This window comes from Geotrypetes seraphini, chromosome 1 (genome assembly GCF_902459505.1).
Source record: "Geotrypetes seraphini chromosome 1, aGeoSer1.1, whole genome shotgun sequence".
Taxonomy (NCBI): Eukaryota; Metazoa; Chordata; class Amphibia; order Gymnophiona; family Dermophiidae; genus Geotrypetes; species Geotrypetes seraphini.
Window position 1 is genome coordinate 494,002,425 of NC_047084.1, and position 15,484 is coordinate 494,017,908.

Here is a 15,484-nt window from a genome sequence, read left to right on the forward strand (position 1 = left end):
TATCTTTCTACCTAAATCCACCTCCCCCTTCCCCCGTTCTCTATTTCTGTGGACAACACTCTCATCCTCCCTGTCTTGTTATCTTGCAACCTTGGGGGTCCCCTTTTACTCCTCTCTCTCATTCTACACTCAGATCCAACAAATTACTAAAGCCTGTCGCTTCTTCCTCTAATATTACCAAAATCTGACCTCTCCTTTCTGAGCACAGTACCAAAACCTTTATCCACACACTCTTCACCTCTTGCTTAGATTACTGCAACTTCTCTCGGATCTTCCACTCGGCCATCTCTCTCCCCTTCAATCCATTCAAATAAAGTGAAGCAATCATTTCGAGAACCTGAGGCACAGTGAATGGCAAAGAACATCTATAGTATTAAGATATTGCTTTTCCAGCAGCAGTTCTCTCTTACTGCCAAAGAAAGGCAGGACATCAAAGAACTGATTCACTTTATTAGCCCCATCTACATCTGCTACTGGCATGAAGCATCTCTTTCTATAAAAGCACTACTCAATGACTCCTGCTTTCAGAACTCCAGAAATATCTGAACAAGGCTGTTGCCAAGACTGCATCGACCATATTCACCAGACATCTGGGGTACTTGTCAGAAATTTTGGTTGGTCTGGCCTTTTTTGATGATAGACTAAGCAATGAAGTAAAGTACAAGTTTGTGGGAAACCTTCAGCTTCCACAATCCACAAGTTCAGTGAAACGACTGCCCTCTTGAGTCACTAGGTCCTTTGGTCTGGCATCAAGTATAACAAAGAGAACTTATGTTGTCGTTGGTGTTCTTGACACAAATTGACAAGAAAATGCTGAACAATTTCTGGCTGAAGATCCTGCAAACTGAAGAGATGATCCAAACTACCAGTATTTGAAGTTGTCTTCATCATTAATGACTAATCAATGACTTCACTGAAAGAGCAGTTGCCTTAATGCAGCAGTATAATTCAAGTCTCACAAAGAATGAGGAGCAGAAGCAGCTCCTCCTTCACCTTGTTGCTCAGCACAGAAAGATCTATCCAACTTGTTCCAAAGCCACACTGATGACTACTGACTGAATGTAGGACTACCATTCAGCGTTTACACATAAACATTTTATATTTACTGTGGAATAATGACATTGAACATCGAACAGTGCATAATACATCATTAGACCAGCAAGCCTATTTTCAGCTATAAGTAACACAGTATGTATTTTAACTTCTTTCCATGTGCTTTTGCTCACAATTCAGATTTAGATGGAAACTTTAAAATAAATTCTAAAAAGGCAGTCCCCGAGTTATGGACGCCTGACTTAAGTATGACTTGTACTTAAGAATGTGGTTGCGGCTTCTTCTGATTTTACTGAGCAGCATTTTCAGTGGCATAGACTCCTATGCATCTCCTGCAGCAGATTCAGTAATGATGTATGGCCATATTAAGAACAGAGTGTGGTTGTGCGTGCTGTACCTTAGAGTAGTGTTTCTCAACTCGGTCCTGGAGAGTACCCCCATGCCAGTCAGGTTTTCAGGATATCCACAATTCACAATTGGCAGTGGCCAGACAGAACAAAAGTAGATTTGTGGAGGTCATGTTCTATCAGCTTGATTTTTTTTTTTTTTTTTTGAACACCCTACAACTCAGCTAACAAAACCATCTTTGAGCTTCTGAACCAAAATTGCCAACTTACGACTTTCTTTTTTAGACTTACACGGTAACTTTTTCCAGGTTTTTATGCTGATGATTATACGTAAACCAGCAAATAAAAGCACACGAGTTGTGCAGTTTTAGGTTTATGAAGCTTTTCCTCCTGCTTCTAAGTCTACCACAGTTGAAATGACTTTGAGAACGGTTTGATGAGATGGTTATTTTGATGTATTTTTTAACTTTATTCCTCAACATTGTTTGATTATCTTTTTTAATAGACATATGTATTATTAGAATTTATGGGAACAAGTAAGTAGTGGGCGGGACAATGAACCTTCCACCAATCAAAAAGCCAATGGACCAAACCAAGGCAAACAAGCTGCTGTAAAGCTGTTTATTAATGTCCAAGTTGAGCAGTCCAAACTCAACATTGCCAGAGGTTGTGGTAAGAACAGATAACATAGCTAGTTTTAAGAAAGGTTTGGACAATTTCCTACAGGAAAAGTCCATAGTCTGTTGTTGAGAAAGACATGGGGGAAGCCATTGCTTGCCCTGGATCGGTAGCATGGAATGATGCTACTCCTTGGGTTTTGACCATGTGCTAAGGACCTGGATTGGCCACCGAGAGAATAGGCTACTGGGCTTGATGACCCAATAAGGCTATTCTTATGTGCTTATTTAACACAGTACTGTGTTTTGATGTGGAAAACATGCCTGCATGAGGGGTACTATAAATAAAATCAAATGAAAACAAGTTCAAAATCAGAGCATAAAAACAAATACTATAAAAAGCAACACAACATTGAAAGAAAATCTGAAATACATCAGAAAACCATCATAAAAACATCAGAACTACATGGCCAACCTGAGAACTTGAATCTAGTTTGCAACAGATGATGCTTTACAAGTATGTGTACACAAAATAACTAAAAAAAAACTAAAAAAAAAAACCAATAAAAATAAAAGATAAAGCTGCAGCAAAATATATTTATGGTTAGAAGACATGTTCCATATATATTAAATGTACTTAGCAGCTAGATGAAGTCCATACAATATACAATGTACATTGCCCTATGTAAGAAAAGCGATACTGAGAAATGGGTGAAAACAAGGTCACGCAAGCAGGACAGAAATAGAGTGTATACAAAAAGTATGTATATCAACCATTGCTCATTAAAAAAGTATCCTGTTCTGCTCTTTAAAACCTGGGGAGTATGATACCCAAGTCTTTCAGCAGCTTATTGAGGAAGACCCATCTAAACATTATAAAAAAGTATCTATAGAAAGTGTATAATGGTACTGTACCCACATAGGAATCGGAAGCATAGTAATAACCTATTTAAACTTGATGCACATAAAATGTGTTGCATACAAGATGTAAACAGGAAATACACTACCACAGTGCCAAAACACAAAAAGTTAAAAAAAATCTTGCTGAAACAAAACGTGCTGAAACTACTGCTTAAGTAAAAATAATACACAAGGACCCTTTTTACTTAAGCTGCTAGACGCAAAACATAAAAGTTTGCATACCATGTATGCCACATCGCTACAAGATTGGGGGTGTGGCCTTGATTAATTCAAGTAAGCAGTAGTTTCGGCTTTGTTTGCTTGGTGGAAGGTCCATTGTCATGTCCCACTACTTTCTTGTTCCTGTTTTGCCTGCATGGGTCTGTATCCTGCTGGATATCCCTATATGCAACAAAACATATCTCTCAACTTCTAAGTTGTACAGCCTAGCAGATTCCAAGCTCACAGCAAAGGAAACAGGTCCTGTTGCTTGTTTTCTTGTGTACAAGGTCAGCCACAAGGATAGCAGATCTAAGAACACTGCACAACAATTTTTTGGTTAAGTCTTGATTCCTGAAAAGTTTTTGGTGATTATGACAGGTACCAACTTGGTATGCTCAAATATGGTTTTGGTTTTACTGCATCACGTAAGAACTATGAGAAATAGACATTTTTATGTTTACTGACAATAAAATATATAGTCAAGTTTACGTTTCGCACAAGCGACTAAATGAAACAGAATTAAAAGTGTTTTGCTCCCGAGTTTCTTTTATATTCAGTGTCTGGTGCATCACGTTGTAGCATCCAACAATAGTCGGCAAGCATTGACGGATTCCAATTGCCCTGGTATCGTTTCTCCATCGTAGCTATGTCTTGATGAAACCTTTCACCGTGCTCGTCACTCACAGCACCGAGATTTGCGGGGAAGAAGTCCAAGTGTGAATGGAGGAAATGAATCTTGAGTGACATATTGCACTTCATTCTCTTGTATGCTTTGAGAAGTTTGTCTACCAGCTGAATGTAGTTTGGGGGCTCTGTAATTGCCCAGAAAATTGTCAACAACGTCTTTCAAGGCTTTCCAGCCAATTTTTTCCGGCCCAACTAACAGATCTTCAAATCGCTTGTCACTCATAACATGTCTGATCTGGGGGCCAACAAAAATACCCTCTTTGATCTTGGCATCAGTTATTCTTGGGAACATCTGTCTTAAATAACGAAAACCTTCCCCTTCCTTGTTCATTGCTTTCACAAAATTCTTCATGAGTCCCAGTTTAATGTGAAGAGGAGGCAAAAATATCTTTGTCGGGTCAACAAGCGATTCATGTGCTACATTTTTCTGTCCTGGAACTAACTTTTTACGGAGTGGCCAGTTCTTTCTAGAATAGTGCGACTCTCTGTCTCGGCTGTCCCATTCGCAGATGAAACAGCAGTACTTTGTATAGCCAAGCTGCAGTCCTAGTAACAGAGCAACGACTTTGAGGTCTCCACAGATATTCCAGTTATACCTGGTATACTGGACATACTTTAGTAACATTTCCATATTCTCATATGTTTCTTTCATATGTGCTGCATAGCCAACAGGTACTGAAGGATAAACGTTGCCATTGTGCAACAGAACAGCTTTCAGGCTTAACATTGACGAATCAATGAAAAGACGCCACTCTTCCGGGTTGTGATCACAACCAAAGACCGAGAACAATCCTTCAATGTCACAACAGAAACAGAGACTGTCGACTTGTGCAAAAAATTTGGTTATATCATGATGCCGGTCTCGAAACACAGAAATTTTCGTACCTGGTGATAGCAAACACCATTCCTGCAGTCTCGAACCTAGCAGCTCAGCTTTTGCTTTTGACAGACCCAAATCTCTGACCAAATCGTTCAATTCGGACTGTGTTATCAGATGTGGATCGCCTGATGAGGATGGTTCAAAATCCGGGTCAATGTCACTGTTAGAACCCTGCACTGCAGTTTCTTCATCTGGTTTGTCTAAGGTCCAATCCTCTGGTGGTTTCGGAACTGGAAGACTGTCATCATGTGGCATGGGTCTCATTGCTGAAGGCAGATTAGGATATTCAATTGACTTCTTGTTTTTGGCAGAGAAACCAGACACATTAGTCAAACAGAAATAACAGTCCGTCACATGGTCTTTCTGTTCTCGCCATATCATCGGAACAGCAAATGGCATCGTCTTTCGAGTACCTCTGAGCCAGGCTCTCAGACTAACAGCACATGTCGCACAGCAAATGTGAGGCGCCCATTGCTTGTCTTGATCACCTATTTTGCAGCCAAAATACAGATGATAGGCTTTCTTTACAAGGGCAGTCATCGAACGTCTCTGAGGCGTAAGTGTATATTCCCCACAGATATAGCAGAATGTGTCGCGGCTGTTACGACACCGACGAGACATATTGCCCGACACCAAAACGTCTATAGCATCAAGCTTACTTACTGTTATATTGCTACAGCTACTATACTACTATACTTTACTATACTGATACTATATACACACACGGACTATCTATATTAACCAAATGAGCAGGATCGGTGTATGGAAGCCACCATTATAGCATGGTGAGACAGCGCAAGCTCGTTCAGACCTGCCCAGACATGCCCAGGATGTCATCTTCCATAAAACAGCTTCCAACCTGGCTAGATTTTATGCATGGACATACCCAGGCGGCACAAACCGTTGTTGATAAGACACTTATGGGAGAAAAAATTGTTTGCATCCAAATATAAGAAAAAATCACGACAAAATTGAAGATTTCTCTGAAATGGTACGTGATGGGTAATTTTTGATGTAATATTCATGATCAGCACCCAAAATTCTATAAGAAACACCCAGCAGTGTTCAGGAAGCAAAAACTTTGTTGTGCAGTGGAATCCAAGATGTGGTGGTGCTGCTAAGCAACTTAAGTTAAAAAAATTGTCTCAGTAATACTTTGCTATACATCATATGTGGTTTAGCACTAGTGTTTACTGTTTATAAAAGGATAACACAAGACTTTGTTCTTTTGGGCATTTTACACACCTGTTCTATTACAAGCTGGGAGGAAAGTGCATATATTTTAAGTGAATGCTTTACATTAAATAAGTTCTTTCCATTTTTCAATGATTAACATTGTATTTGTAGATAGTACGCAAACACTTTCTCAGCAACTAAAATATGACATAGCTAATCTAAGAAAAAAACAGCCATATCTGGAGTTAATGGAAAGACTGAAAAATATTTTGACTGGGGTGATAGTTTAGTAATTACTATAAATAGAAGAGTTGTTTTAAATCCTTATTATTTTTAAATTAATAGTCCTCAAATAGTTTTTAGCTGTTTACTGGTTTGTTTTGGGTTTTTTTTATTTTGTTTTGTTTTTTGTTAATGGAGGGGGATAACTGATAGGATGCTACAGTGACAGGCAGACTGAATTGGCAGCTCTGTAACCTCTGATGACAAGAGTCAATATAAAATTTCTTCAGGAAACTGCCCTCTGAAATTTTTACACACATAAATTTCTTGTGTGATGGGAGAGAGTACAGTAAGGGGATAGGATGGAATGGCCAGGGTATAGAAATTTTATTTTATTTTTATTTTTCCTCTAACTCTACTTTTCACTTCACTATTACCCTCCAGGTACTTTAGTTAGATTGTGAGCCTTCGGGACAGTAAGGGAATTTTCCAAGTACCTTTCTTATTTCTAATCTTAATGTATATTTTCTGTAAACCGCTTAGAACCTAACGGATGTAGCGGTATATAAGAAATAAATTACATTACATTACATTACAAGCTAACAGAAGTTGGACAAGCTAATAAAACTGACAACATGATGATGATTGCAAATGTCAATTAACCCAGTACTATTGGATAGAAATTTCATCAGGGGAAGTAAAGTTGTTAATAACTGTTTCATGTAGCAGTGATCCTGGAACTATTAGGAGAGAGAGATTTGATTCTCAGTGGAAGCAGAGCTTTGTGCAAGAGGTAGCAGTGGTATCACTTAGTAGTAATTATCAAATTTGACCTAATCGTCAGAAAAAATACTATCTACTGTAGTATCAATTAACTTTCAAAAGGGACACCTTGGTAAAATGGGGAGTGGAGGAACAAATGGAGCACAAGAATTTTTTTTTTTTTTTTTTTTAATGACATGCCATTTTGGAAGCCCATATAAAATATATTCTGTGTTGAAAACAAAATGACTACTTACATGTTGAAAGAGGCTATTAAGGACAAGCATTATCTTTTTTTAAAATATGGAAGGCAGATCCAAATGAATAATAAAGTACATAATCACTAACAATTTAGATTAAAAACATTTTTAAGGCAGATCAAGAAAAAATAAAGAAGCATGCCATAGAGACAGAATTTGTGAGCCCACCAGGACAGATGAAGAAAAATGCTTGAGTACCTGAATAAATTTATGTAAACTGTTCTGAGCACTCCAGGGAGAACAGTATAGAAAATTTTATAAATAAATAAGAAAACTTTTCAAGTAGATAAAAAGCAAGAAGCCTGTGAAGATGTTGGTTGGGCTACTGGATTACAAAGGGGAAGAGGGATATTGAAAGAGGATAGGGCCATAGCATAAAAGCTAAATGAGTCCCTTGCTTTGGCGTTTCTGAGGTAGATGTTTCCTGTGTAGGATCTCCCCAAATTATCTTTGAAGCTGATGATTCTTGGGAACTGAAACAAGTAACAATGAAACTGGAAGATGTAACAGAGCAACTTAGCATATTAAACAATAACAAATCACATGGGTTGATAATTCACCCCAGAATTCTAAAAGATCTCAAATATGAAATTGTAGACCTATTATCAGCAATATTTAACCTATCATTCAAATGGAGTACTGTTTTTGAAGACTGGAGAGCAGCTCGTGTAGCACCAATTTTTGAAAAGGGCTGTAGAGTGATCTCAGGAAACCATAGGCAGACATCAGTACTAGGCAAAACATCAGAAGCTGTTCTCAAGACTAGAATTACTGGATAGACTTGATATAAGGACAAACATGATTATAGCAAAGAAAAGTTTTGCTTTATCAGTTGTTCAGATATTTTCTGCAAATAAACATGCAGAAAAATATAAACCAATTCATACAATACGCTTGGATATCCAGAAGGCTTTTGATAAAGTTCCTCTTGATTCTGCTCAGGAAACTACAACTTAATCCCCTGACTTTTTAACATTTTATTATATATTGGTAAATGATGGGAAGCAGTTGTATTATATTCTTCCCAAAGAGGTGAATGGTGGAGTATCTTGGTGATCTCTACCAGGGCAAGTACCCTTTAAAATATTGTATTCATAAATGATCTTGAAAAGAGAGAAACAAGTAAGATTTGCAGGTGTGATACCATTATTCACGGTGGTTCATTCATCAACAAATTGTAATGAACTGCAAAAGGACTTAGACTTGGATTACCTACTTTTTCATTGGGTACTTGTTTTGACCAGATCTATCTGAATACTTTTGAAAATACAAAAGTATATGCATTTTTTGCCACTAACCCCCTTCCCACCCTACCCTTTCACCACCACAACTTCTACCTCTGAGGATGGGACTTTTCACCTGCATATAGATATGACCATTTTCAAGTAGCTGCCTTCTGCAAGTAAAACATTTTTTTTACCTTGACATTTTCTCTCCATTTTCATTTTTGCTATATTTTTCATGACATGATTTTTATTTTAATATACATACCAGACAGAGTTGTAGTCTGAATGAAGGTGTTAATGCATTATTCAGTATTTTCAGATATAAGTTCTAATTTTAAATATAAAAAGTAGAATAGGGAAATACAAGACACTTTCAATGCTCTTCTCTCTGCATTTTCTTCATTTAATTCTCTCAAGATTTTACAAGCTTCTACTAACATTTATGCTTCTTTTTCCCTCCACTATCATGCTTGCAGAAAAGACAGGCCTACAGTGAATGGACTAGAGATGTTGATAGTGATGACGATGATTAAAATAATCATCCTTGGTATTAATGACATATGTATGCATGTTATATACGTTTTGTATTATATATCTTGGTCATAGTGGCTGTCTCTGCTTTAACTGCCTCGAAATAATCAAGAGGGTTAGTATTTTACAACCCTTGGCCTAGAAGAGATAGCTGACCACACAAATCAAGATGCAAAAAATATTTAAACTATTGTAATATATAGTAAATTGTTTATTGTGCCTTTAAAGATATATTTTGCTATCATATTTTTGCATTATATTTATAATTTCCCATATTCATAATTTTTTCATTTAAGGTATCATTTTATTTGAAACCATATGTCAAGTGTCAGTTAATATACCTTTGTTGTAGAAAATTGTCTTCAGTGTAACCTTTCTGGGCTGTAGTATAATAATATTTTGATGTAAAAAAGAAAGACTTTGAATTCTGCTTCCTTTTATAAAGCATAATTGTTTTTAAAAAACATAATAAATACAACAAACATTGCATACTAATTTGAAATATCTGTTGTCTTTCTATAGTATTCCTTGTAGTCTCTGGAACTGAATTATACAAATATACCTTATCCTAGAAAGGTTCATTTGTTTTGCTTTTTTATATGCCAGTTGACTTATATTTTTAAATTCTTTATTTTTACCTTCAAATGCTTCCATTTCTATACTATCTAAAATATGAAACTGGTTCTTAGATATTTTATTTTGTATTTATTATTTTATGTATACTGTATGCTTTTGCGCACACATGCTCATATTCTCATTTGTGTAAAACTAATAATTAAATAAATTTGCTCTTAAGAAATGAAAACTTTCTGTTAAAAGTATAGAATAAAATTTTCAGTATATACAACATTTTCTTTTAAATGTGTTTTTTAGGAGCTAAGCAATACACAAAAAAGTGAGCTTACCCAGTTCAAATACAAAATGTCATCTCATATATCATGCTTAATATAAAGTTGGCACCTGTATATTACCTAGCCAACACCATGAGTATACATCTCTTTACAGTAGTAAATAAGTATTTTAAATTAAGTGTACTGTATCACTTTCAGTGCTCAGGCCTCAGATATAATTATTTCTCTCTCTAAATATCCATAACCAGTCTAGAGACTTTATTTTCCTAAAACAAAACTTCTTAAATTTTAACTTAAAAAAGGTTATATAAACTGGCCACGGATTCGAAGAAATTAAAATCTGTGCAGTCTATATCTTTGTATTGTCTATTACAAAACTAACCCCCTCCTCTACAAAGCCGCATGGCAATAGCCCCGAAGCCCTTTAAATCTCTATGGGCTTCAGGGCTGTTACCGTGTGGCTTTGTAGAAGAGGGGGTAAGCATCCAGACAAATTAGTGAAAAGAAATGTTAAAGTAATTTAGAAAATGTCATCAGAGTGGCATTTTAGCAACACTTGCTGCCTGCTTCAGGGGAAAGTAATCAACCACAAATTGTCGAATAAGGAGCATTTTCACTTTGAGTCCTAGAAAGCCTTTTACAGTATTTTGAATCAAATGCAACTGTTCTATGGCATGACTGGAGTACAAGATGCTAAACAATCACTGGCCACAGCTCTGTCCATTCACAGTGCTCATAGTAATGTCATAAAATATTTTCCACATGTAAAGCACGTTCTGCATATAGGGATGGGGCTTATATGCAATTAAGTATATGTGCTGACAGACATGTAAGCATTCCAGAGAAACACAGGAGTGGGGGACAGAGCAGGGGTGGCGTTGAAATATGAACATACCCATCTGTTTTATAAAATATAGAAGTGCACACACACATTTAAACCTTTGGGGTAGGTATAAATTTCAGCAAAAACTTTTGTGCATTGTTAGGGATCGGTCTCAGATCCCTGTGCTGTCAAGTAGATACAGCGTTAAGCGAAGATTTAAAAACTGCACTTTTTATTTACATTGAGAGCAACTTCTTATTCAATAATTTTTCATGCGGTGTTCATGCCCACTATACTGTCTTTTAGCACAGTGATTTTACTCAAGAATTACCTGTGCTGGAAGGTTTTCTGCAGTGGAAGTAACATTGGAGTGGGAAAATCTCAAATAAACCTCTGCAGTAATGCATGGAGCAGTTTACTGCATTAGCCCCCAGTCGCCATGTCTTTCCCTTGTACTTTTAATTTACTGTAGCCATTATAGTGCAAAAACATTGAAGGCATAAGAAGGCATGTCTTCAGCCCCTCCCACATATACACTATGTTCTTTTAGGTATTTATTCTATTTATGTAATTATCATAGAAACATGATGGCAGATAAAGGCCAAATGGCCCATCTGCAGTAACCATTATCTCTGACATGCTGCCATTCAAACAGAATTTGCTTTCACAGTGGTTTACGGATTCCATAACCTTCATTTTCATATTTGTTATTCTACATTGCTCTACATTGTTTGTGTATATATCTGATACTGTTTCATGTTAGTCCTATTACTAAGTTTCAGTTTTCCATTTGCCAGTTTACCTCATTGATTGTATTTGTTTATATTATGCTGTTAACAAAATTGTAAGTTTTATGTTAAATTGTACCTGCTGTACACTAGTGCTGCCCAATTCAGGGAAACAAAATTTGATTCGATTCAACCTATTGAATAGATTTTTTGATTCGATTTTCCTGCCCAATTGGGTGTTTTGTTTTGTTTTTCAAACATCCTGGTGGGTTTATTTTATAGCCTTTTCACCCCTTTTATAGCCTCTTCACCCCCTTTGCCTTCTCCTAACCACGCTGGCGCTATGGTGTAAACAAAATAAACAAACAAAAAATACTTTTTCTCTCTCTGTTAAATCCTAACTCATGTTTGCGGTCTAACACTAGCTCTGGCAGGATACACATTTCAAATCTGACATATTGTAATCACAAAACAGAAAATAAAATTATTTTTTCTACCTTTTGTTTTCTGGTCATTATTCAGATCTTTTTGGTCCCAGGCTCTGGTTGTCTTCTGATAACTTGCTTGCCAGGGTCTCCTTCTTTTTCTGTGCTAACCATCCATCTTCCATCTCTGTCCTCCCCTTCCATTTCCCTTCCCTCCCCCGGAGATCTGGCATCTTTCATTTTTTTCATCTCCATCCACAGATCCACCTTTTCTCAACTACCCTTTCATCCATCATCTCTCCCTCCTTCCCCACCACCCCAAGGTCCACCATCTCTCCCTTTCTTTTCCCAACTACCCTCCTATCCAGTATCTCTATCCCCCTCCACATCATCCCTTGTGTCCAACTTTTCTCCCTTTCTGTTCCTTCCCTCCCTAAATCCCATTGTCCACCATCTCTTTTTCCCTCTCCTCTGTTTTTAGACCCATTATTTCTTCCCCCCAAAGTCTGGCATATGCACGTCTCTTTGAACCCCCCATTCTCTCCCTACCTCCATGTACTTCTACACCAGGGCCCTCCCCGAAGGTCTCTCCCCTCCAAAGGTCTTCCCCCTGCAAAGGTCTGCACCCCACACCTGAAGGCTTGCCTGTCCCCTCTAAAGGCCTGTGCCACCATCCCTGAAGGCCTGTCCCCCCTTCAAGGCCTGCACCCCACCCCTAAAGGCCTGTACCACCATCCCTAAAGGCCTGCATCCCCACCCTCACTTGAGGGCCTACACCCCTCCACCCCGAAGGACTGCATCCCTCTCCCGAAGGTCTGCACACCCTCCCCCGAAGGGCTGCACACCCTCCCCCCCCCGAAGGAGTGTACACCCCCCCCCCCCCCCCCCGAAAGACTGCACACATATCCCCCTACGGAAGGCCTGCGTGTTCCCCCTGACCTTCTGCACATCCATTTACCTAATTTCATTAGCGGAGCAGCCTGCAGAGAGGATCGCCCGTGCTAGTGATCTTTGCAAGCTGCCATAGGTCTTCAGAGCTGTTTCTTCTGCCGCGATCCTGCCTCTGACGTCAGAGGAGGGGCGGAACAGCGGCAGAGGAAAGACAGCTCTGAAGGCTTATGGCAGATTGCAAAAGACCACTAGCACGGGCAATCCTCTCTGCGGGCTGCTCCACTAATGAAATTAGGTAACTGGATGTGCGGGAGACCAGGAGGGAAGCTGGACACCAGCACTTCCCGACTGACCCTCCTCCCTCGCCCTCTAAAGCAGGAGCGGCAGTGGCCAGCCAGCGCTACCATTTCTGCTTTAGGGGGCGAAGGGGAGGGTCAGTCACCGAATCGTGAGGCCGATTTTTTTTGTTGTTGTTGTTTTAAGTCAATTCGAATCGATTCACCTGAAGTGAATCGATTTGAATCGGGCAGCACTACTGTACACTACCTTGGGTGAATGTCTTCATAAAGATGCTTAATAAATCCCAATAAATAAATCCACAGACAAAGACACAATGTCCTAAATGAGCAGGAAGATAGACAAGGAAGGAATGAATAAAACTGATCTTAGTAGCCTAAACGTAACTAACCTAGGCAATAAGTAAATTGACTGAAGAGATGAAAGGAACCATTAGCTCATCAATTCATATACAAAATTATTAGGTAAGGAGGGGTGAAAATGACAGGAATTTATATTCGATTTAAATTTGATATAGGCATTTATGAGCCCAAAGTGTGGAGGCCAAAAATCTAAAAGCAGAACTGCGTGTCAAATACAATCTCAGCTTAAATGGGAAGGGAAGGGATATCACCAAAAAGTTGGCTCAGGCATATCCTAATGGGCAGCTTAGGCAATAAGGAATCAGAGAGCAATTGGAAATAAATGAGGAAATATGTAAAAAGCCTAATGAACCAGCATCAAAATTTTAATTTTTTAGTTCTCCTGCTAATGGAGGGGGGTGTCAATAGTGTTCAGATATTAAGGGGGCCACATGCAGGGCCTGATGCAAGGGTGTTGGGTGCCCCAAGTGAACCATCATTCTTATGAGCTCCTTATTTTCAGGCCTCTGATCTGCCCTGCTATCTACCCTCCCCCAGGACAATATATTTATATATCACATACAAACAAATAATGAGGGCTGTTTCCAAAAGTCCTTTACCCAGTTAATTTGGCTCCTTTGAAAACTTGTCACATTTTCTACAGATAAAAATATTAATTAAGGCTTCTTGAAGTTTGTGTGACTATTGGGGTCTGTTTTGCTTTGACTGAAATTGCCCTTTGCCTGATGGTTGAGCTAGGCACGTTCACATGATCAGGGCATCTAGTATTATATAACATAGAAACATGAGAGCAGATAAAGGCCAAATGGCCCATCCAATCTGCCCATCTTAAGCATCCTCTAGCTCTCCTCCTCTCCCTAAGAGATCCCATATGCCTGTCCCACGCTTTCTTGAATTTGGACACAGTCTTTGTCTCCACCACCTTTACCAGGAGACTACGTGGTCTGACAATTAAATTCGCAAACTTGTCTCTGTGCGCTTATGTTGGCAGCACTGTACAAAAAGCTCGTTAAGGTTTCATAACATTGGTATCAGTTGTGTTCATGTCGAGTGGCAGTCATTATTGTTGTTTGTTTTTGTGTGTCGTTGTGAAAATGTTAAAGCTTGAATTAGAGCAACGAATAAACATTAATTTTCATGTTAAACTTGGCAAGAGTGGAACTAAAATCAGAGACATATTAGTCCAAGTCTATGGGGATAATGCCATGAAGAAAATAGCAATGTTCAAGTGGATTAAATATTTTTCTGAGGGGAGAGAAAGCATCATTGATGAAAAAAGGTCAGGGTGGCCAGTAGCGAGCAGAACTGACAAAATCATTGCAAAAATTTGTCGATTTGTGCATCAAAATCGTTGGCTGATTGTGAGAAGCATACTAGACCAAGTAAACATCAATAGAGAAACAGGAAAATCTTAACTGAAAATCTTGGTATGAGAAAGGTGTGTACAAAAGGAATTCACTGATCAACAAAAGCAAAGGAGAGTTGAAGTTTACCAAGACCTTTTGGGAAAGGCAAGACGATGTTTTGGACCATTTTATCACTGGTGATAAAACATGGGTATACCAATATGACCTTGAAATAAAGCCTTAAAGTTCACAATGGAAGTCAGCCAATTTTCTACAACCAAAAAATTCTGCCAGTCCAAATCAAGAGTCAAAATGATGTTGCTAACCTTTTTTAATATCGGAGCGATTGTTCATTATGAATGTGTACCAACTGGGCAAACAACCAAGTTTACTACTTGGAAGCGCTGAAAAAGGCTATGTGAAAATGTTTAGACTAAATGACCTGAATTTTTCGCCAACTGTTCATGGTTCTTGCATCACAACAATGCACCAGCTTACACAGCACTGTCTGTGAGGGAGTTTTTAGCCAGAAAACAACTTGATCTGGCCCCCAGTGTCTTTTTTTTTTTTTTTTACCTGAAGATAAAGGAAGACTTTTGATGACATTCAGGACATCAATGATGACAGCTCTGATGGACATTCCAGAAAAAGAGTTCCAAAATTGCTTTGAAAGGTAGACTAGGTACTGGTGTTGGTGCATAGCTTCCCAAGGGGAGTACTTCGAAGGTGACCATAGTGATATTCAGCAATGAGATTTGTAGCACTTTCTAGGATGAGTTCACGAACTTAATTGTCAGACCTTGTATTCCACACATTACTCCTGAGCTTCATAATGTCATCCGACGCCCTTTTACTGTGAAATTTCCTTTCAGTTGAAA

The 15,484-nt window shown here is 38.5% G+C and overlaps 1 protein-coding gene across 3 annotated transcripts in view; it reads left to right on the forward strand.

Moving 5' to 3' along the window:
* Window positions 1-15,484, forward strand: part of VPS13A (vacuolar protein sorting 13 homolog A) — a 489,236-nt gene that overhangs the window by 423,248 nt on the left and 50,504 nt on the right. The window contains exon 70 of one of the 3 annotated variants that reach the window (XM_033927056.1): window positions 8,829-9,549. The exons of the other annotated variants lie outside the window; for them this stretch is intronic. Coding sequence (XP_033782947.1) covers window positions 8,829-8,958 — 130 coding nt within the window. The 3' untranslated portion in view covers window positions 8,959-9,549. Of the gene's footprint in view, window positions 1-8,828; window positions 9,550-15,484 lie in introns of those variants that run through there. 3 annotated transcript variants of the gene reach the window in all.